The sequence below is a fragment of the Pelmatolapia mariae genome, linkage group LG1, assembly GCF_036321145.2.
Source record: "Pelmatolapia mariae isolate MD_Pm_ZW linkage group LG1, Pm_UMD_F_2, whole genome shotgun sequence".
Taxonomy (NCBI): domain Eukaryota; kingdom Metazoa; phylum Chordata; class Actinopteri; order Cichliformes; family Cichlidae; genus Pelmatolapia; species Pelmatolapia mariae.
Window position 1 is genome coordinate 20,066,291 of NC_086227.1, and position 21,512 is coordinate 20,087,802.

The following is a 21,512-nucleotide window of genomic DNA, read 5'->3' on the forward strand; positions in this document are numbered from 1 at the left end:
ATCAAAGGTGTGTTTACAGTGATTTTATCTTCAAATTTCCATAATTCTCAATAAGAATCTGCAATTAAACGAAAGAAAAGCAAAGAGAAAGAAAAGACTGAATAGTGGGACTCATAAGACCCCTGTCTGTCTGTTTTAAAACACACTTTACAGTCAGGCAGCTTTGACGGAGAGAAGGCTTATTAATTAAAATGGGGAAGATAAGCATCACACAGCGAATGTACAGATGGATAAAGGATTTTCTCTCCAGAAGGCAAATACAAGTAAGGATAGGGAATAATTATTATGAGAAGTATATAGTAGAAAATAGAACACCACGGGGGACTATAGTGAGTCCCTTATTATTTTAATTGATGATGTTTCATAATAAAGACAGTCGAATGGTGCTGTCATCTGCAAAAGGAGATGACGGCACCATGTGGAAGAGAAGACGTTATGTAGAGTTTATTACTAGAAAGGTGTAGGAAGCAATTTTTGAAGTTGGAGAATGGACACATAAGTGGGGATTTAAATTTTCAGTGAATAAGACCAAGACAATGTTTTGTTTTGTTTTTACATGAAAAAGAATTGGTAAGGACATTAAACTAAAGTTATAGAATCAAGAACTAGAATGAGGAAACTATTCAAATTTCTTGAGGTTTGATTTGAGAGGGTTACATGGGCCATACATATTCAGAAAGTTAAAAACAAATGCAAGACAATGTTAAACTCACATGTGGTACAGAAATATATTTGTCAGGAAGCAGGAGGAGAGAAGAAACAGTCATTTCATGTCTCAGATTTGGGCACACTGGGCTAAAATGCACACTATACATTTTAAGGGAAACATTGCCAATTAAATGAGAGTACTGTGATGAGACATTAGAGCATGTTATATTACACTGTCAGAAGTATGAGAAAGAAAGAAGACAAGTGATTCAAAACCTAAACATAATCAAACTGAAATAGGATTGAATTGATTTATTTAGAAATACCACGACAAGTAAAAGTTATCAGGCAATATTTAATGATCTTAGACAATTGAATTTGTATGATAGGATCTAATACTTAAGAGACATTCCGGTACCGACTCCATACCAGTTGGTGGCGGTAATGCACCAATTCGTTGTTTGTCAACCACCAATAAAAACCAAGAAGAAGAAGGCAGCGTCTAGGTTAGCAGTGGGGTCCTTTTAGCTGCTACCGTTAGCTCTGCAGCAGCTAAGCAGCCATTGGCCGGTGTGAGTCGGAGCATCCTTCTAGAAAAACACAGCTTGAAGTGAAAGATACCGAACCGCAGTTAACGCCACACAGCTAAAGTAAAACGAGACCAACGAGATCTCTTTGAAGACAAAGAGTCTTAAAGGTATGGCTTTCACGAGGTCACTGTAATTTTAGGTCTTTTTAATAAACCGTCTTTATCATCTGGATTCAAGACGGCTGCGCGAAAACGAGTTGTCTCGGCGTCCCGAGGTGCTCTTTGTTTTTCGCAGTTAACGTTAAACGTCCCGAAACGATGGCTTGTCCTGTGGGTCTGTAATGGCTGTTTCATATGGATTTAACCTTTGGTTTTGAGTGACAACCGTTGAACTCGGGGCTTTAGCAGCACATCGTTACCGAACACGCTCGGCTAACAATGGGACGCGGAGATTAGGACAAGCGCACTATGCTTATTAAACTGATTTGGCATGGCTAGCTAACGTCGAGTTCGCACCAGTGAAAGTTTATTTTGGCAACTACGCCGCAGATAAGAGTTTCTAGGCTTACGTTATGATGCGGATTTTTGTGTTGTTAGCATCTGTCAGTAAGGCTAGCCTCTTTCTCCACAGACGCTAAAAGACTTTAACTTTGAATAGGAGGCCCGACATTTTTATGTTGTTTTAACTTCCTCTGTTATATTGGATGTGGTGTTCTGATTTTTTTTCAAAGCTCACCCCAATAATTGCTGTTATCAGCCAACAACTTATCGTCCAAGAGGAGGTTGTATCTCGACGTATCGATTTAATTAGCCCTCAAACCTTAATAAGGGATCACATCGGTAAGTATCACTTTCACCGGCCCGGGTATGTGGGCTTGGGTCAGAGTTTGGTGTCCTAATGTGGAGCTTGGAGGGTAAGCTGAAGCAGAGTCCTCAAAGTTCAGTGAATATCATACTAGCTGAACTCGGCATGTGCTCAGTTTATATTAGAGATTAACCAGGCAATACAGTACAAATAACAGTTCATACGGTACCACTCCTATCTATCTATCTCTATATCTAGAGAGATAGAGAGATCGTTTTTAGGCGTTTATTTAATACACAGTTGACAATGAAAGGTACATTTAAGCAACAACTGTGGGTCCATTTCGTCCACAGGTATCAGTTGAATCGGGTGGTGCTCAGCTTAATTACTGTTTATTGCTAGACTTGGACAAAAATGGAAAAGGGCAATGTGTCTGTAATCATTTGTGTAATCCTCAAAATACAGAACATCCCTACAGTATCACAGTGCAGACAGTTATGTTGAAATGTGCACAAGCATCTCAAGATACATAACCCCTTTAAAAATCTTTTAGAATTGTCATGGATGGATGCAACAAATATCATAAAACATAAATTTATAATAAAATTCTAACATAAGTTGTTTATACAAGTCTGTATGTGCATGCATAGTAAATGTCCAGTTGTGAGCTCTGTTTTAGGAAACCTTCTTGTTTCTGCTTGGTGTCAGCTACAGTAACTGCAGGTTGAAAGTCTGAGACTGCAGAGCATGACCTTAACAGCATTTTGTAACCTGGTTGAAGACATAAGTGTACGATCTAGTTCTTAGGCTTTGAAAAAGTTTGTGTTCTTCTGCTAACATCTTAAGTTAGGATTACTTGTTTGTTTTATTCAGGTCCAAATTTTTAATTGTAATATTTACATGTTTCCCTCCCAAAGATGCCTTCAGCAACAGCTGGCAACAGTGCTGTCCAGTCTGCCATTCCAGACCTGGGAAATGGAAGTCATTCTGAGGCCATGAAGCAGATTATTGGTGTGATTGACAAGAAGGTCCGCAATATGGAAAAGAAAAAGGTATCTATAGTTATCATCTTAGAGTAAACTGCGCTTTGGATTAACCTCAAATAGGGTGTAAAGCATTTTTCTGTTTTGTCTGTTGTTGTGGATGCTGGAAAATGTATGCTTTTGTCAATATATAATGACAAACAGTAATATATAATTATCATACATACTGATTTGGGAGAATGCAGGTGATGGAATATGTTTTGAAAATCAGAAAAATGTTGGAGTAGTTACTTTTAATTTAAACTGGTTTTATAACAGGTTTCCCCTTTCCCAATGAATCCACTTAATAGACAGTAGCACTAATTATGATCTCCAGATTTTCCTCTGTCTTGCTCATAATTTGTTAAGATTGTGTGAGAAATGTAGATGTCATCAAACTGCCGTAACATATAAATCCACAGTGGTAATAAACCTAATGATGACATTTTTTAATAAGTTTGCTCTCTTTATATTTGAATTTAACTTTAATGTCAAATTTCTTGTTTTTCAATAACCTTCTTGCAGTCCAAACTGGATGACTATCAGGCAAGGAAGAATAAGGGCGAGAGACTAAATCAGGATCAGCTGGTAAGAAAACAATTTGGACACAGCTTTGTTTTGTCACAGCTTTGTTTTGTCGCAGCATCAAATGTAAATTCTGTCAAATTTATATCTCAACAGTCTTGCTTTTCTTCACTCACTCTCTTAATAACACCAATTATCACAGTATTTGTTCAAGTGCTCTGGTGGAATGAAAGAGCCATTATCAAAGTCTTTAAGTTTAACTTGGAGGGGAAAAAGATCTGCAAAACCAGCTGCCAAACTTCTGAAGTATTTTCTTTTTCGACTGGTGACTTTAGACATTAATTTTTTTTATATCCCAGAGAACACTGGAGGTCAGAGTTATGGTTGGTAGCACTAAATATTGCACAATTAAAAGCAATGATATTTTCAACGTTAAACATTTGCATTTCAAATGATTCAACATTTGAAATGTTTTCTGTGCACTATTTAAACATGAGCTTTAAATTATTTTCAATTCACTCTATTTTTATTTAGCTTTTACTATGTCCCAGCTTATTTGCAAACAGGTTTGTGTATGTAACAAATTTATATGAAGTTATTTTTCACATTCAAGTGTTATCATTGTTATGAAAGTATTGCATGTTTAGTTGTTACTACCTCCTGCTTTAAATCATTTCCAGTTAAAAACATCTGATTTTCTTTCTGTGTTGTGCATGAAGGAGGCCTTGGCGAAGTATCAAGAGATCAACAACAACTTAGAGTTTGCTCGAGAATTGCAAAAGAGCTTTCTCGCATTGGGTCAGGAGGTGAGTCCTGAGCTATAGGTGTGCTTTTAACTTGCTGATGAAACCTTAAACACGCATACCAAAAATCAGTATGCATCAATTATTTTTTTATAGATACAGTGGGATGCAAAAGTTTGGGCAACCTTGTTAATAGTCATTATTTTCCTGTATAAATCGTTGGTTGTTACAATAAAAAAATGTCAGTTAAATATATCATATAGGAGACACACAGTGATATTTGAGAAGTAAAATGAAGTTTATTGGATTTACAGAAAGTCTGCAATAATTGTTTAAACAAAATCAGGCAGGTGCATAAATTTGGGCACTACAAAAAAAGAAATGAAATCAATATTTAGTAGATCCGCCTTTTGCAGAAATTACAGCCTCTAAACGCTTCCTGTAGGTTCCAATGAGAGTCTGGATTGTGGTTTAAGGTATTTTGGACCATTCCTCGTTACAAAACATCTCTAGTTCATTCAGGTTTGATGGCTTCTGAGCATGGACAGCTCTCTTTAACTCACACCACAGATTTTCAATAATATTCAGGTCTGGGGACTGAGATGGCCATTCCAGAACATTGTACTTGTTCCTCTGCATGAATGCCTTAGTGGATTTTGAGCAGTGTTTCGGGTCGTTGTCTTGTTGAAAGATCCAGCCCCGGCGCAGCTTCAGCTTTGTCACTGATTCCTGGACATTGGTCTCCAGAATCTGCTGACGCTGAGTGGAATCCATGTGTCCCTCAACTTTGACAAGATTCCCAGTCCCTGCACTGGCCACACAGCCCCACAGCATGATGGAACCACCACCATATTTTACTGTAGGTAGCAGGTGTTTTCCTTGGAATGCTGTGTTCTTTTTCCTCCATGCATAACGCCCCTTGTTATGCCCAAATAACTCAATTTTAGTTTCATCAGTCCACAGCATCTTATTCCAGAATTATTCCAGACTTGTCCAAATGTGCTTTAGCATACCTCAAGCGGCTCTGTTTGTGCTGTGGGCGGAGAAAAGGCTTCCTCTGCATCACTCTCACATACAGCATCTCCTTGTGTAAAGTGCGCCGAATGGTTGAACGATGCACAGTGACTCCATCTGCTGCAAGATGATGTTGTAGGTCTTTGGTGCTGGTCTGTGGGTTGACTCTGACTGTTCTCACCATTCGTCGCTTCTGTCTATCCAAGATTTTTCTTGGTCTGCCACTTCGAGCCTTAACTTGAACTGAGCCTGTGGTCTTCCATTTTCTCAGTATGTTCCTAACTGTGGAAACAGCTTAAATCTCTGAGACAGCTTTCTGTATCCTTCCCCTAAACCATGATGGTGAACAATCTTTGTCTTCAGGTCATTTGAGAGTTGTTTTGAGACCCCCAAGTTGCTACTCTTCAGAGAAAATTAAAAGAGGAGGGAAACTTACAATTGACCCCCTTAAATACTCTTTCTCATTATTGGATTCACCTGTGTATGTAGGGTCAGGGTTCACTGAGCTTACCAAGCCAATTTGAGTTCCAGTAATTAGTTCTAAAGGTTTTGGAATCAATAAAATGACAACAGTGCCCAAATTTATGCACCTGCCTGATTTTGTTTAAATAATTTATTGCACACTTGCGATCGTGGCTCAAGAGTTGGCAGTTCGTCTTGTAATCGGAAGGTTGCCGGTTCGAGCCCCGGCTCCGACAGTCTCGGTCGTTGTGTCCTTGGGCAAGACGCTTCACCCGTTGCCTACTGGTGGTGGTCAGATGGCCTGGTGGCGCCAGTGTCCGGCAGCCTCGTCTCTGTCAGTGCGCCCCAGGGTGGCTGTGGCTACAATGTAGCTTGCCATCACCAGTGTGTGAATGACTGAATGTGTAAAGTGCTTTGGGGTCCTTAGGGACCAAGTAAAGCGCTATACAAATACAGGCCATTTACTTTCTGTAAATCCAATAAACTTCATTTCACTTCTCAAATATCACTGTGTGTGTCTCCTATATGATATATTTAACTGACATTTTTTTATTGTAACAACCAACGATTTACACAGGAAAATATTGACTTTTGCCCAAACTTTTGCATCCCACTGTATAATTAAAATACCTAATTGGAAAGCTTTTAGACACTTGTTGTGATCTTTAGTGGCATCTGCAAATCCTTATTCATTCTCTGCCCTAGTAATTTGTTTTTAACGGAGATTCTTTATTGCCATAAAACAATCACAGTTGGCAACACCTGGTGTAATTGATGAAATACTCCCAAATGGCTCACAAAAGCTTAAAGTGCCAGATGGAGTGAACAGGGAAGCGAATAATTGTTTTGACCATGCTCATTGACCTTTTTGATTTTTCAAAGTGCAGTGATGTACAGAGTGAACGTAATGGGTGTGTGATATCTTGTGAAACTAAATGCATGAAATTGTTCCTGAATGTGTTCAGATTCAAAAGGCAGTCAAGAAGTCTGCAAGACGGGAACAGCTGCAGCGAGAAGAGACTGAACAAAGACGCTTGAAGAGTGTTTTGGAGCTTCAGTATTTACTCGATCAGCTGGGAGAAGACAGTGTCAGGCAGGACCTTAAACACCCCAATGCCTCTGGTGCGCCTTTGCTCACTGATGCTGAACTCTCGTCCCTTGATGAGTTTTACAAATTGGTAGGACCTGAGAGGAACTACGATATAAGGTACGCGCATACCTGTGTGCTGTCACTGGTACAGAAGTTACATTTAGAGTTATCAGTGCTTAAATATGTTGTTTGTTTTAAAATCCTGCTCTACAAAAACTATATACTACTACTCTGTGTAATTGCATTTATTTTGTGATTTGCAGGTTGACTGACCAATATGAAGAAGCCTCACTACACCTGTGGGAACTGCTTGAGGGTCGAGACAAGGCTGTAGCAGGGACCACGTGTGAGTATTTTCATGTCTTAATATCGCTCATCACGCTTACACATACATTTTTTAAAAAGAAACTATTTTTAAACTATATTTAAAGCACTTGTGAAAAATGCCTTGAAATGGAGAGGCTTAACATGTGGCTAGTTGATATTTATTTCATGCCTTCATCTTAAGTGCAGTAAGAAAAAATAATATCTTAAAGGAAATGTTTGGTGTGTGCACCTATCCACACAGGCGGAAACTCACTTGCACTCATTGTTAGTAGTTAGGTTGTTCAAGACATCTGATTGGCCCCAGTTTATTGTATCTGTTGTTTCATCCTTTCACACAACATTTGATTCACTCGGTTAATGCTGAGATTGGCTCATACCAGCTGTTGCAGGACTTCTCTTGCAGATTGTACTGACTGTGTAAGAAAATGGAGGCAGACCTTAATCGTCCATTGTGGTTTCTGATAATAGAAAAGTGTGAACAGCTTCGGTGTTCTCTTTATTCCAGACAAGTCACTGAGGGAAACCCTGGACAAAGTGCTGCAGAGTGGTTACTTTGACAGAGCGCAAACTCATCAAAATGGGACATGCGAGGAGGAAGAAGAGCAAGAGGAACACACCGTGGTGGCTGAATCTAAAGCTGTGGAGCAGCCATCGGAACCTGGTAGCTAACAATTAGCAAATGGTGTGTGTGTGTGTGTGTGTGTGTGTGTGTGACCCAGAAAGAAAGCCATCCTCATGTATGCTTTTCATTTAATATAGGATTCGCTAGTGAAAAAAATACAGAGCCCGTTAAAGTGGAAACTATAGAGGTGAGATTTGTATCTATGCTGCACAAGAACCCACACAGATGAACTCTTTCCTTAAATTGTTATATCACATTTTAGTCTGTCTTCTGTTGCAGTTTGTAAACAGACAGTTCATTCCAGAACCTACGTACAGCAATACAGACAAAGACCAAGTCGAGGAGTGGAGTGTGGAGGCCCAGGTATGCTCTATTACTGAATCATCACAGTCCTCTGTGCCTTGAAACCTACTTTCCAACGCTGTGAGTTTGATTCTAATGTGCCTGTCATGTGTCTTTGTTGAATAGATGGTGAATTCACTCCAGCATCAGCCCCCTGCTCAGCTGGCTCCAGAACAAACCATTACTGTGAACCAAGTCACTCCCGCTCCTGCTACTGATCCCGTGGTTAGAAAGCAGGCAGTGCAAGACCTCATGGCCCAGATGCAAGGGACATACAACTTCATGCAGGTTAGATGGCCCCAAATGCTGTATATTGTAGTATCCTATGGCTCACAGTGTGTGGTGTGTGTCTCAAATAAGCAAGTAGGATGAACTTGCAAAAAGGTTGGCCAAAGATGAGGACTGGATGTCCAGGCAATTTACAACGATCTATGAAGTCGTTCTAGAGGTCATGAGACAAGAACGTACTTGTAGTGACTCAGAAAACGAATCTAGTTGTAATTTCTGATATATGAATGCGAACTTTAAAATAAAATAAAAAGTAAAATATCGAAACAGGGGAAAAAACCCATTCAGTGTAATTTGGGACAAAAATTCAAAAGAAGTACAGTTTAAATGAGATCGTGATTAGCCCATGTTTTAGGAAGATGTGCTTACATGGGAGTTGGTACTAAGATCCTTGTAGTCAAGGTTGTTTGTAGTTTAGGTATTTGCCTAATGCGGAGTGAAGGATTATGGGTATGAAACCTATGCAGACATGCTTGCTTGCTTATTGGACTGATTGCAAATCTCATCTGTTTACATTTACTCTTGTTTGGTTGTCGTAGGACTCCATGTTGGAGTTTGATGGCCAGGCGCTGGATCCAGCCATTGTGTCTGCGCAGCCAATGAAGCCTGTGCAAGCTGTTGACCTGCAGCAGATGGGCGGTCCTCTACGTGAGTGACATTTAAATTACTCACAGGTTATACTGAATAGGGATGCACTGATTTATTAGCAAACATTAGTATTGCTTAAATATTTTACCAGTGACTGTGGGAAATATTTCTGTTGTCCCCTCAGTTTTGCCATGCTTGTATTTGTTGTCCAGTTTAAATTTGTATGATTGTACAGTATTTGTACTCATAACTGGCCAATAGACTTTAAAATATAAATATATGTGTGTATATATATTTTAAATAGGATTTCTTTGTTTCCTGGGCACAAATGATCACTTTGCTGTTAGGCCAGAGGTTCAATTAGTAATTAGTGCATGCCTATTAAGTTATTTGGTTGCTGCTTTCTGATGTGGATATAATTGAAAGTGCATAATTTAGCAGCATGTCTTTTTTTAGGAGTTTGTCTTATTTATTTTTTTTGTTTTTTATGTCTTCTGAACAGTCCACTCAGAGTCCAGACTTCCTCAGACAGCTGCAGTGTCTGGACCACAGGAATCCTCACAAGTAAGTAGGGAGGAGCCACTGCAGGATATGAGTGGTGAGACTGCTCTTTTGGCTAAGTGGTGCAGCTCATGAATAATTGGAGCAGTTCAGATTGTTTTTGTATTATGAAGAGAGATTTCGAAAGGTCTTCTCCATGGATTGAATGTGATGCTCTCTGACACATCTTTTTTTTGTTGTCTACTGCGTGTGATGGGGAGTTATTTGATTCATTTGAATATTATAATAACAGAAAAGGGAACTTTTAAGCCAAAAGAAAATCATCTCATCTCTTGCACTGACTTCTCCATATTCGTTGTTTCCTTGCCTTCCAAATTCCCTCCTCTTTTACTTACCCAGGCCTCAATGTCTCTGTCATCTGAACCGTCTCCTGCCCCATGTTCTCTGTCCTCTGCCTTCCCTCCTGTCTCCAAACCCACCCTCACTGGAGGCATCAATGTCAACGCAGCACCTTTCCAGTCAGTGCAAGCGGTACGCTTTCTATTGGGTCCATTTAAACGGTGTCACAGTGAGCGTGTTTGGACTTGATGCATTCTGTAGGAAACCGTCAGCTTTCATACTTGCACAAGTCATAGGGTCAGTATTAGAGATTGGTTGGCATGTTTTATTAGTCACAGTGAAAACTGGTCAGTTATTGGTGCAAGGAGCAACAATTTAAGACTTCCCAAACTGCACAGATCTTTGACCCCAGGCCATCGTCGGGTATTGTGGTTATTTTGTTTTGTTATAATATTGGTATGGACAGGAATTGGGAAGGAAAAAAATTTGTTTCTCTTTTCAGGTATTTAACATGAATGCACCTGTACCTCCAACTACCGATGGCCAAGCAGACCCCTTGAAGCAGCCTAGCCAGTTCCCTGGTGGCTATGGACAGGGCTTTAGCAGCCAGCCAGAAAATACTGTCGACCAGCCTGACATCCCACAAGAAAGATTACAGACAGGTGTGCATCTTGTTTTGTACGGAAACCCTAGAGCATGAACAGAGATGTATTACGATATCAAGAGGCTCCCAAGCTTCACTTTGTTGCAACAGAAAATATTTCTTTTGTGACAAAGTTGAAATATGAGTCAGTGAGGATGCCATAAGTAAAAATCACGCAGCCTTCTCAGAATTCAGAGGGTAATTTTGCATTTTAAAAGTAAAAAATCCTTCCATCCTCTTCTGCCTATCCTTATCAGGGAGCCTATCCCAGCCACCATAGGGTGAGAGGCAGGGTAGACCCTGGACAGGTCATCAGTCTGATACAGGACTAACACAGAGAGACAGACAACCACTGGCATTCGCATTCACACCTATGTGCAATTTAGAATTCCCAATTAACTAAACCCACTAATACCTTGTCTAAAATTAAAAATATACTACTACTTATCCAGCAGTACGTGATATATATTTTGATGTCGTTTTGTGTCTCTTCTGTCCAGTTGTTAATGCATTCCAGCCCCAGGACCAGATTATGTCCTCAACGCCAGGACATGAAGATCCCTCTGTAGGTGCAGGGTTTGGGCAGTCTGGTCAGTCCTTCTACAGCAGCAGAGCTGTACCAAGAGGTGGACCCAGGAACGCTCGTGGCGTTATGAATGGATATCGGGGCTCCTCGAATGGATTTAGAGGTAAAAGCATCCAATGTTGTTTCACAGATTTACAATAATTATATTGTGATTTATTTTGATTAGGAGTAAATATGCATCACCTGTTGAACTAATGTCTTTCTGTCATCAGGTGGATATGAAGGCTACCGTCCACCATTCTCAAACGCTCCCAGCAGTGGATACGGTCAAACTCAGTTCAACACATCTCGGGACTATTCCAGCAGTACCTATCAGCGGGTAAGAGTTTATGCATTAATATAAGTCATTGCATTGAGTTTACATCAGTCTTTTTATAACCAAGCGTAACTATAAATACAAACCATGCACTTATGAAGCCTTACTATCTCTTTAAGGAGGGATATCAGCAAGGCTACAAACGTGGAGCAGCCCAAGGACCTCGTGGTTTGTCCCGAGGTAATGCGCAGGCAATGCGATCCTAAAGGATCCCGAGGACCGTCGAATTACGCCACGTTGAACATTCAGGATTTTTTGAATGTGTTTGCCCCAGCTCACTTTTATAACAATGTTTTGTTTCTCATCGGTAATCTTATTTTTTTAACTCCTGGCCTACTTATCAGTCAGCCTGCTTCGGTCTGTCTAGATCTTTTTGATGTTTTATCACAAAAATGCTGACTTTAACTACATGTAGGATTATCAGCAAGTACGTGTGATGAAAAACAACAAATAGATATTCCTGTAAACTTGAAAGATTTCATTAATTTATTTTTTGTACAAAATAAATGCAAAAAATACCCCGTCACTGTCAATTTGATTCCACGAGTGCTGTAAGCCACTTGTTACTCCCTTTATAATTTTCATCAAAACGTTTAATTTTCTTTTGTTTGTTTGGTTTTTTTTTAACTCCCGTGTCCCCGCCTGCATCGTCACCTCTTTGTACACTGTTATTGATTGAGACTGTTTCAATAAAGTTGTGCCCTATTACTTTCTGTTGCTGAAGCTGTTTGTTTTCTGACATTTTCATTCTGTGTGATCTTGCATGTGACTAGTTTAACTTAATACAATCCTGTGTAGAATTCAGTCTACTTCAGAGCAGCCTTCAGCTATGACAATAGCAGCTATGGAAACAGCCCATCCTTTTTATTACATTGCATCTGTTCATGTTCAGAAATGGTTTTACTGGAGGTGAATGTCCCACGGGAAACGCATCACTCAAACATTACCAATGAAATCTGTTTGACAACCTGAACCACTTTATTTTATTTTAACTGAGGTGTGCAATTTTGTCAAATGACCCTTGGATCCAGCAGCAAGAAATCAAACACCAGCTTTACATTTTGTGCAAAATATAATGCATGGCACACGGGAAACGACTGACAAATCAAATAAAGAGAAGGTTTCTTAAATTTTGTGTAAGGTAAAACCGAAAGGCAGAGATCTCACCCACTGAAAATTTAGGTCTTCAGTGAGAAGTGGCAGCAACTCCCAAATATCTGTGCCCCGTGTTCATTATTCTCCCCGATTTGAAGAAGCAAATTTACATTAAACAAAAGCATACAGGATAACACAGCATGTAACACCAAACCAGCATTTTGCCAAATATGCTAATATGTTCTCTTTCATGTAAAAGTCATAAATACCTCAGAATGAACAGAGAGAAACAAAATTCAAGGTTTTCATTGCCTTACTTTGACAGACGGTTTCAGCAAAGTACTAGATGGTTAGGTAAAAGTGTAAACCTTAAATAAACATTAATATCAAAACTGTTTCATCAGAATCACATAGCAATACGTGTATGGACCATGAGTTCATTATACTGTTTAACAAAAGCACTATTTAAGAGCTTTTACTGTTCAGTACAGTAAATTAACTGTACACATTAAGAAAAAAAATGTGTTATAGTAGGAAAACAGTAAACTGGTAGTTTGACGGGAAGCAAAATGACCATTAAGAATGGAGCATTTCAAAAAAAGAGCGCGACCTGGCTTCATAATGGTGTTGAAGGTTAAAGGATTGTAAATGTCAGGTCACAGTGATAGCTGCAGATCTGACAGCACCTTGTAGATCATTACACAACACAGCGACTGCTTGTATCAATTCCTTAGTTTTTTTAGTGCGATGTCTGGGGATGGTGTGAAAATGCTGTAAGCTGATTGAATTTGCTACAGTAGATTTATTTTTTTTTGCCAATTTTAGTGTCATAATTAAATAAAACAAACATCTTGCAGTAAACTTAAAGTATGTTTTCATAAGGTCCATCATGATTCATGCATGTCTTCTATTTTGGGGTTTTTTTGGAGTATATTGATAATAATTTCAAAAAAATCTAAATCTCAAAGGCTGTAATTAAAATTAGTATTTTTACACCTTATCTTCTAAAACAGCAGCAGTGTACATATCCAGAAAGCTCTTGGGTCAGGATGTTTAGCAAGCAGCAAGCCATTTTGAGAGGAAACAAACAACCGGTCTGAAAGCTCACAAAATATTATTTATATGATTCTATTAAAAAACACCCTCAATGTAAGCAAACACAACTGTGGTAAAATCTATGTATGCACATATCAGGATCCAAACCCATGTAGGTCATTTCACTGTGTAATTTCATTATGTAATGAAGGGATTACTGTCACCAAGACTGAAATCTGGGGTAACGGATTCCCTTTGAGTGGTTCTTCTTCTCAAATGCACTTCAAACCACTAATGCTGGTCAGGGTGGTTAAAGAGGTCCTTATACTCCGATGGGCTGCTCCTCAGCACTTACGAGTGCAGGTGCTGAAAAAGTCTGATTGTAAAGTTTTGTGCACACTATTATGGCAGCTGATTCTGGCCTTGCACAACTTCTTGATGACCAGGTGGTATATTATCATGTGTTTGAGGGAGACCTTGCTGGGCCTGGTCTTGATTTTCTTGTCCATGGTGTTCCTGTGGTATATCCTGAGGAGCTTGGGGTGCAGAGTCATGTCCTTCGGGTACAGGGTGATGTTCTTGCAGCGCAGGGTCATGTCCTTCGGGTGCAGGGTCATGTCCTTGGAGCGCAGGGTCATGGCCTTCGGGTACAGGGTGATGTCCTTGGGGTACAGGGTCATGTCCTTGTTGTTGGGCCTCATGCAGTTGGCTGTCAACTGCAGGGATTTCTGGGACAGCGTTCCCTTCAATTGTAACAAAGAGAAAAAAGTTATATTCTCAGAGGTTAGACCTTTAAAATCAAACCACTATCAAAATAAAAGTAGGAGAAAAACAAAATCAACACTCACCGAGAACCTCTGGAGGAGGGTCTACTTTCTGTGACTTGAGCCGTTCCATATGCTCAACTGCCTGTAGAGTTTTAGTACATTAGAATTCATTTAGTACATGTGGACAGACAATTTGATTGCTTAAAATACAATATAAGCACAGCTGAATCAATTGGTAAAATGTGAAGGTTAGGATGTGGGCAGACTGTAAATCTACAGAAGCAAACCTTTTTCTATTAGTAGTGTACCATTCCTTACCTGTTGTAGCTCCATTTTCTGTGCATTAAGCTGCTCCTGTTGTCTTTCCAGCTCATCTCTCTGTTTCTGGAGATCAAAAGCCTTCTGGTTGAGATCTTGTTCTTGCTGAGCAAGATGCTCCTCAAACTCCCTCATCTCATCATCGGTATAAGCCTGGTTCTGCTCCAAGGTCTGAAGGACACAGAGCAGGTAGGAAGCCATTTTTCACAGTCCTGCTTCTTTTAACCAAATGTTTCTGAATTAAATAACTCTTAAAAGCTGTTATCATGATAAAGTGTCATCTAATGTTTCTCACCTCCCAGCTATCTGGCTCCAAGAATTCCTTCTTCTTAGTAGCAACAAGGAACTCATCCAGAGAGACCAGCCTGTCTTTATTTGAATCCACCTGTGACACAGACAAGAGCAGAAAGGCTTTTAAAACTAGTTGTATATTTTCTTATTCACTGAAAGGACTAAGGCAGATAAAACACAGTGGAGCCTGTTTAACACAAGATGCAAACCCAGCTGAGACCGAGAATTAGGTTTAGGTGTCTTTTCTATTTTGTTTCTGTAGTCACTAAAGTCAGTCATGTGACTTTAGTCACAGGCTTTGAATTATGGAGACTAACTGTCCATATGCATAATGTTTTTGTGCTTCCAACCTTTTAACAAACTGAAGAGCTGCATTAAAGGTAGTAGAGGACTGCAATTGTGAATATTACTACATTAGAATTAATGATGCTAAATATTACCCTATGTATATTTCACACACAGAACAATTTTGGCCCAGCTAATCCACGATCGGCTTTTTCGCCTGCATAGTTTCAGGAAAACAGGTTGCTGAGTGCAGCTTGTTGTACCTCATTCATAACATGCTCTCTCATACGTAGCCTCTCTTCCTCCATCTCCACCATGTCGTCCTCCTCGTTGGTGGGGTCATAAATCTTTTCCAGCTGAAATCACAGAGGCCCACAGTCAGTACAAAGACCTACTCTGAAATATTTACACATTTTCAGAAGCCACAGCTTTACCTCTTTGGTGAACAATGCCTCCAACTCCTGTTCATCAAAGAAGCCATCTCCATTTGTATCTGTATTATAGAAAAAGAGAAAAGAAGGCGAATATGCCGTGTTCTGGTACTGTATGTTTTACAAAGCAAATTATGTATGTTAGTAAATGATAGTACAGGTCTTACCATGCAGGTTGAAGAATGTCTTAGGATCAAAATCTTCAGGATCTAAGCCATCAGCTTCCTCCCAGACCTCCTTCAGCTGATTCTGACTACCCTGCAACATCGAAGTAAAAACACATTTGATTTCCAGATTGAGGTAAAATGAATATTACAATCTGCACAAAAAAAAAATCCCAACAAAATATATCATTTATTTGTCTCTGTGCACCTTCGTCACTTACCGGATGGTTGACTTTAGGGTGGTCGGCGTGCTTCTTCTTCATCTCCTCATAGTGTTCCTCCTCTTTCTTCCTCTCCTCATCATCCAGTGTTTTCAGGTGTTCTCGTCTGTCGTGCTCTTTCATCATTTCGTACCTCTTGAACTCCTCGTGTCTCTCTTTGTCATAGTTCTCCAGATCTTTAGTGGCCTGATGACAAATAGAAAACAGAAATTGTTCAACAGTAATAACCACACAAGGCTATACCCAGCAAACAATAATGCATCAGCTGGAAATGTCACTTAGACACAGTCGAAGTCAAAACAAGAGATACTATTCGGAAAACCAGACTAGTTCCAGACTGTCAGACCCTCACAGTACTAGCAAACGGGATTTTTCAGGTCTATGCCTGCACGGATTTTTCAGGTCTATGCCTGCACGTTTCTATACATCAGCGCACTTCTGGAAACCATTGTGAAAAGCCTTTTTGTCTTAACATCATCTGAGACACAGATACAAGACTAAACATATTGCTGTTTTTAAAAACAATAATGAAAAGAAGGTCAAATAAAAATAATACATCTGTCCCAGGGCTCGCAAAATTTCAAAATCCCTGGTAGCCCTTCGGGCAGGGACTCTTCAGTTTTGGTAGCCCAAAATAAATTTAAGTAGCCCGAATAAAAAAGGGAGCAATTTTTTTATGTTTTGTTTCCTGTTTTGTTTCCGTTACAATATGATACTTTAATGTATCATATTGTAACGGAAACAAAACATTAATCAAAAAATTGTTGAAACACAAATTACAATATTGTATAGAAATTACAATCATCAACTCAAATACTTGGTTGTAATTGAACAGAAATTTCTATGAACTGTAAGAACTGTACAACAGGAATCAGTCTGTGTCAGATCCTGAATTTGAAATTTCCACTGAAATCACAGGTAAGAGGCAAGTGGAACCAAGATCTAGGCCATTTGCTTTTTGAAGTTTGCAAAGACTGCTAAATTTTGCCAGTGGTAGTTCACTCTTTGCAACATAGTAGGCTGCTCTAAACAGATTTTCAGGTTGATTTTTAGTATGTTATTTGCAGACTGAGCAATAATCCATTTCTTGCATTTCTCATGGGTTCTAATGGGGGCCTTTCTTATAATTACTGGTCCCAGTAACAAAGGCACTTGTCGACTCAGAAATCGAGGGAAACCAACAACACACCCGGCAGAACATTATGTTATTTACACGGGTGCACATAAGTGGTCCGCATGTGCGCATTCGCTGTCAAAATAAAAGACGCGCACCAGATAAGAAGTTGCAATGCGGGTTTGCGTCCATACAAAAGGCACTGTTTTTGTCTGCTAGAGTGGGATTTTCACGGCACATTCTGCACCAAATCTCTGTGCGTTCATCATTTGTTTAAAGCCAGCTCACCTCCTGCAACCACTTTTCCTAGAATACGCGCTTCTTTTGTGGTTCGGACCCCATCTGACATTTCTTTGGAGGTGGAGGAACCAAGGGCGCGTAGATTTGGTTTTGGCATTGGTGGGGACGGATGATTCTACCACCGAACCCTGCCCTGTTTCTTTTCTTTTTCCTTTTTGTCTTTGCTTCTTGATAAAAGGGGACAAATATACTTGCCTACATATGCTATTCTACATGCTTTTAAACCATTTAAAATTACAGTTCAATATCCAGCGATTCAATAATCGATGATCTCGATTATTTGATGATATTTATTTAACAATAACAATGTATTGAATAATGGCTTTAAAGATTGTCAAAAATAGTATAAAATAGTGTGCAAATACTGAGAACAGTGCAAATGTTTGCAATATAAAGAATAAAATGTAAACATCTATGTTTAGTGAACTTTGCCATGTCGCTCTGTGGTGCAGCTACAACACCAAAGTTTACACACTATGTCTACTTGATCCACGTCTGACTCCGCGAACCCATAATGTTTCCACACCACTGAAGGGTTTTTTTTTTACCTCTCTTTTCAACCAACGGCAGTCACTCTCCTCTCCAAATAACTTCTGCTTAGCTTTCCGAGCTTCCCTCTGTTAGCTCCTCTTAATTGTTGTGACGCGTGTTCGAAACGCAGAGAGGTGCGCTCGATTTGCCACACGGAGCAGCGCGAGAGTAAAGCACGAGGGAGGTGCTAATAATCGGCTCAGTCATTTTTAATGATCGTTGAAAGCCCAGATCGTAATTTAGATTAAAATTCGATTAATTGAGCAGCCCTAGTCACATATTGACAGTGGTTCACCGATGCCAATGACATATTTACCCAGCTACATTTCCGAAAGAATGCAAAAGCACTGACATATATTTTTCCTTCCTATGATAGCCCGACGGGCAGGGCAGGGATAGATTCTGGTAGCCCGACTGGAAAAATCGCTAGCCCCGGGACGTCGGGCTAGCGATTTTGCGAGCCCTGTGTCCTCTACACCTCAGTACTCAGTACTACCCTTTCCTTTCTAGTTGCTGGTAATTATAGTCTTTCACCAACTGTGAAGCTTTCACCACCTACGGGCCAATTTTGGTGTACGAATTAAGCAGCTGCATAGGTTCCTGTTTTCTCTTTCTCTCTACTGCGGGACTCCACTGTGCAAAGGCACAAATACTTTCAAGATGTCGTTATACTTTTCATTAAGTATGAAGTAGCATCGAGCAACAACATTTACCGATCTGATCAGCCGATCCAGATCTTCCACTTCAAACGTGTGCGGGTTCATGTGGTTCAAGTATTCAAACTGTTTCAGCAGCGCTTGATGGTCCACTGCTATGTCTGTCCAGGGAGCAATTCAAATATATTACACATATTAAAACATATGAATATATAAAATAGAACTTTCTTTTATTTACCTCTAAAATAATCAACTTAAAGTTGATTTAGAGCCTGATACTTTAAACAGAATTCAAAATGAAATTACTTTTGTGTTGCACAACTTACCATTTCCTCCTTCAAGGTCCTGCTTGGCCTTAATCAGGGTCCGGAGTCGGTTTACCTCCTGCCTTTTTAACTCATCTAGTTTTGTTCTGACATGATGGCTGACAAAGTCTAGCTCTTTGGCCAGCTTACCTTGCTGCAACATAAATAAATTGTGGCAAATTAAGCGATTAAAACAATTCTGAAACGTACACTACACTTTTACAGCAAAGCATATTGTACTTTTGCTTACACTGGGTTAAACTTTGCAGGAAGCAGTGCATGTACACAAAACGAGTATATTATAGTGACTATTGTCTTATATAAGGAGCTGGTTGAAATGTTGTGCCACTGCAGTAAGACCAAACCAACAGAAAGCGGGGTACCTTGATGTCTTCCATGTCTGTATTGTGGAGCTTTTCCCTGAAATGCTGATCCTTCTCTAGAAAATCAATGACTTCTCTGAGGTAGCGGTCATAGTGGAGTCCAGTGTCCTAAAAATACAGTAAATAAAATGAAATTTAAAAACGCCAATAACATGTTGCATTGGGTAATCAAATCTTATTTTAAACACTTTTGATATATATCTATATTTATATATACAGTACAGCATCTTTATCTGTATATGGGTGACAAACTAAAGAAAAATCCAACCAACAGTGTCTGAGGAAGTACAGAAAACACCACCACGTGACAAATACAAACTGGGTTACTGCTTTCTGTAAAGATCATATACTTAATATCTAAAAAAGAGCATTCCTGTGCAATCAAGACTGAAACTATATTGTACTTGTTTAACCTCTGTATGACAGTATTTAACCCTTCCAGAGGCACAAATGAGTACACAGATAACAGTATTTTGGCACTAAACAATCTATAGCATCTGAAACTATTGTACTGAGAAATAAATTGGTTTGTGGGATCACAAGTTTTAAAGTTTTGACTAAGAGAAAGAGGCCATTTTTCCAATAAACTTAGCAGGGGCGTAGTTACTACAGTGTACCACCTATGAAATAGCTAATAAATAAACATTAATAAATCATTTATTCTGTGAAATTATGTAATCCAATCCCACAAAGATTCTTGAAGCCGCTCATCTCTATACACATTGTTTTAAGTTTAAAAAAAAGGAAACAAATATTTTTATAATAAAAAAAATCGTCTTATCCTAAAAATAATGACCAAAATTTTGAGTTTTATGCCTGACTTAAATACTGTTAAAACGAAGAGATAATGAAAGCCAAATAAACACAATTATCTCCCTGCACCACTGCTGAAAAAGGGTCGTTATTTAATACGACATGTATTATGGTTTGTGGTGAATTTTCAGCTTGCCTGCGGTGTAAATATTATGTCTTCTTCCTTACCACACTGGCTGGAGGCTCTTCAGGCTTTTTCTCTGGTTCTTTGACTTTCGTCTTGTCGATGCTGATGGGCACAGCCTCCAAACACAACAGCTGGACCAGCAGCAACAGCAGCCAGCCGGCGAGAAAGGCCCGGCTCCCCCACATCTACAAATGAGAACAATCACTATAGTGCCGGCTGAGGTGACGTGTTTTAGATTTTGCAATATCTGGAAATATACATTCTTGAGTTTCTAAGTGTGTAAGCCTCATCGTGTACCCAGCTTCCTCATTTTTGATCTTCCTCGAGCAGCCCATCTAGTCTCCACACACTGCAAATTATTGGCTAATAATAATAAACAGAGGAAGCTGTTGGTGTTAGCCTTTAGCACCGTCACTGACAGATTTAGCGCTTCGGTGCCAAGCATGGACAAATGAGACACTCATGTAACGTTACACCGTGAGCCTGAGCAGAAGAGCTTACACAGCATTTCCCCTACGCTCAGCGTGGATTTTAAAGCTTTACTAAAGAGCCCCATAGACAGATATGTTGCCAGTATACTCACTTTATTATGAACACAGGACTTTATCTACTCTACCTTCCACCCGTCGCTTCCTCTCAGCTGGAGAGGTATCAGCAGCTTCCACCAGCCCGCTGGACAGAGTAGCTCGTTTGGTGGTTAACCTGATTGGTCAGTTGGGCGGTCTGTCAAACACACTAGCATGTTGCGTTGCACTGAATCGTACGTGGCGATATGACAGCAGAGCAGGTGGGCGGGTCTTTTGGTTTGTCATCTACGGCACCGCACGGAACGAAAATGAGACGGAAAATTCACGCCGGGGGTGGATGAAACCCGTGATGCTGAATGACTATATTATTTATTTAAAACACACAGTTGGATTTTTTTTTCTTCTTCAAAGTATTACGATTTTAATTTTCTAATTATTTGCCCCTTTCAGTTTTTCATTTTTGTTTTCAACTTAGTTTATATTTAGTTGCTCCGGGCTTTTTTGTTAATCAGTTCTAAATTTAGTTTTTGTTTATTTTTCACGGCTAATTTGTCAGAATATGTTGCAGATTATAAAAACACCGTTTGTGAAGGCGCTTGACTCTTAATCATGCAGACATCCCAGTCTTAAAGATGGGATGTCTGCATGTGTGCAAACTCTGTGCAAACTCTTCAGCGACCCCTCATTTTTTAAATATTTTGCTAGGAAGATGGGAAATATGCGCAGTGATTTATTGAAGCACGAATTTAAACATACATT

General features: G+C 39.6%; 2 protein-coding genes across 4 annotated transcripts; one reads left to right on the forward strand and one right to left on the reverse strand.

The window, feature by feature from the left end:
* Positions 1 to 1,151: 1,151 nt before the first annotated feature.
* Positions 1,152 to 12,098, forward strand: caprin1a (cell cycle associated protein 1a). Of its 2 annotated transcripts, XM_063475041.1 has the most exons (17): positions 1,152 to 1,345; positions 2,900 to 3,034; positions 3,530 to 3,592; positions 4,249 to 4,335; positions 6,714 to 6,955; positions 7,102 to 7,184; positions 7,671 to 7,826; positions 7,925 to 7,974; positions 8,067 to 8,150; positions 8,256 to 8,417; positions 8,957 to 9,065; positions 9,508 to 9,569; positions 9,906 to 10,037; positions 10,348 to 10,507; positions 10,989 to 11,177; positions 11,287 to 11,393; positions 11,510 to 12,098. In XM_063475041.1, the coding sequence occupies exons 2-17, from the start codon at positions 2,900 to 2,902 to the stop codon at positions 11,594 to 11,596; spliced, it is 1,908 nt and encodes a 635-aa protein (XP_063331111.1). In that variant the 5' UTR covers positions 1,152 to 1,345; the 3' UTR covers positions 11,597 to 12,098. The 2 variants fall into 2 exon arrangements, with proteins under 2 accessions (XP_063331111.1, XP_063331112.1); XM_063475042.1 differs by lacking the exon at positions 9,906 to 10,037 and having other exon boundaries at positions 1,153 to 1,345.
* A 107-nt stretch (positions 12,099 to 12,205) lies between these two features.
* On the reverse strand, positions 12,206 to 20,909 carry nucb2a (nucleobindin 2a). 2 transcript variants are annotated; one of them, XM_063475043.1, is made up of 13 exons: positions 20,810 to 20,909; positions 20,268 to 20,411; positions 19,287 to 19,394; positions 18,925 to 19,057; positions 18,656 to 18,759; positions 15,998 to 16,183; positions 15,780 to 15,870; positions 15,616 to 15,674; positions 15,445 to 15,537; positions 14,901 to 14,990; positions 14,606 to 14,776; positions 14,369 to 14,429; positions 12,206 to 14,263 (listed from the first exon to the last, which is right to left on the reverse strand). In XM_063475043.1, exons 2-13 carry the CDS (start codon positions 20,409 to 20,411, stop codon positions 13,923 to 13,925), a joined length of 1,581 nt encoding a protein of 526 aa, XP_063331113.1. In that variant the 5' UTR covers positions 20,810 to 20,909; the 3' UTR covers positions 12,206 to 13,922. The 2 variants fall into 2 exon arrangements, with proteins under 2 accessions (XP_063331113.1, XP_063331115.1); XM_063475045.1 differs by having other exon boundaries at positions 20,843 to 20,860.
* Between the last annotated feature and the right edge of the window lie 603 nt (positions 20,910 to 21,512).

What these genes read in the sequence shown, in the direction of transcription:
- nucb2a (XM_063475043.1), bottom strand. Translation starts at nt 20,411, where the DNA reads ATGTGGGGGAGCCGGGCCTTTCTCGCCGGCTGGCTGCTGTTGCTGCTG. An exon ending in CAGACATGGAAGACATCAAG is followed by an intron (nt 19,058 to 19,286) that starts GTACCCCGCTTT and finishes TTTATGTTGCAG; the next exon opens with CAAGGTAAGCTGGCCAAAGA. An exon ending in TGGATCGGCTGATCAGATCG is followed by an intron (nt 16,184 to 18,655) that starts GTAAATGTTGTT and finishes ATTTGTCATCAG; the next exon opens with GCCACTAAAGATCTGGAGAA.
- caprin1a (XM_063475041.1), top strand. Translation starts at nt 2,900, where the DNA reads ATGCCTTCAGCAACAGCTGGCAACAGTGCTGTCCAGTCTGCCATTCCA. An exon ending in GACTAAATCAGGATCAGCTG is followed by an intron (nt 3,593 to 4,248) that starts GTAAGAAAACAA and finishes TTGTGCATGAAG; the next exon opens with GAGGCCTTGGCGAAGTATCA. An exon ending in TTAAAGTGGAAACTATAGAG is followed by an intron (nt 7,975 to 8,066) that starts GTGAGATTTGTA and finishes CTTCTGTTGCAG; the next exon opens with TTTGTAAACAGACAGTTCAT.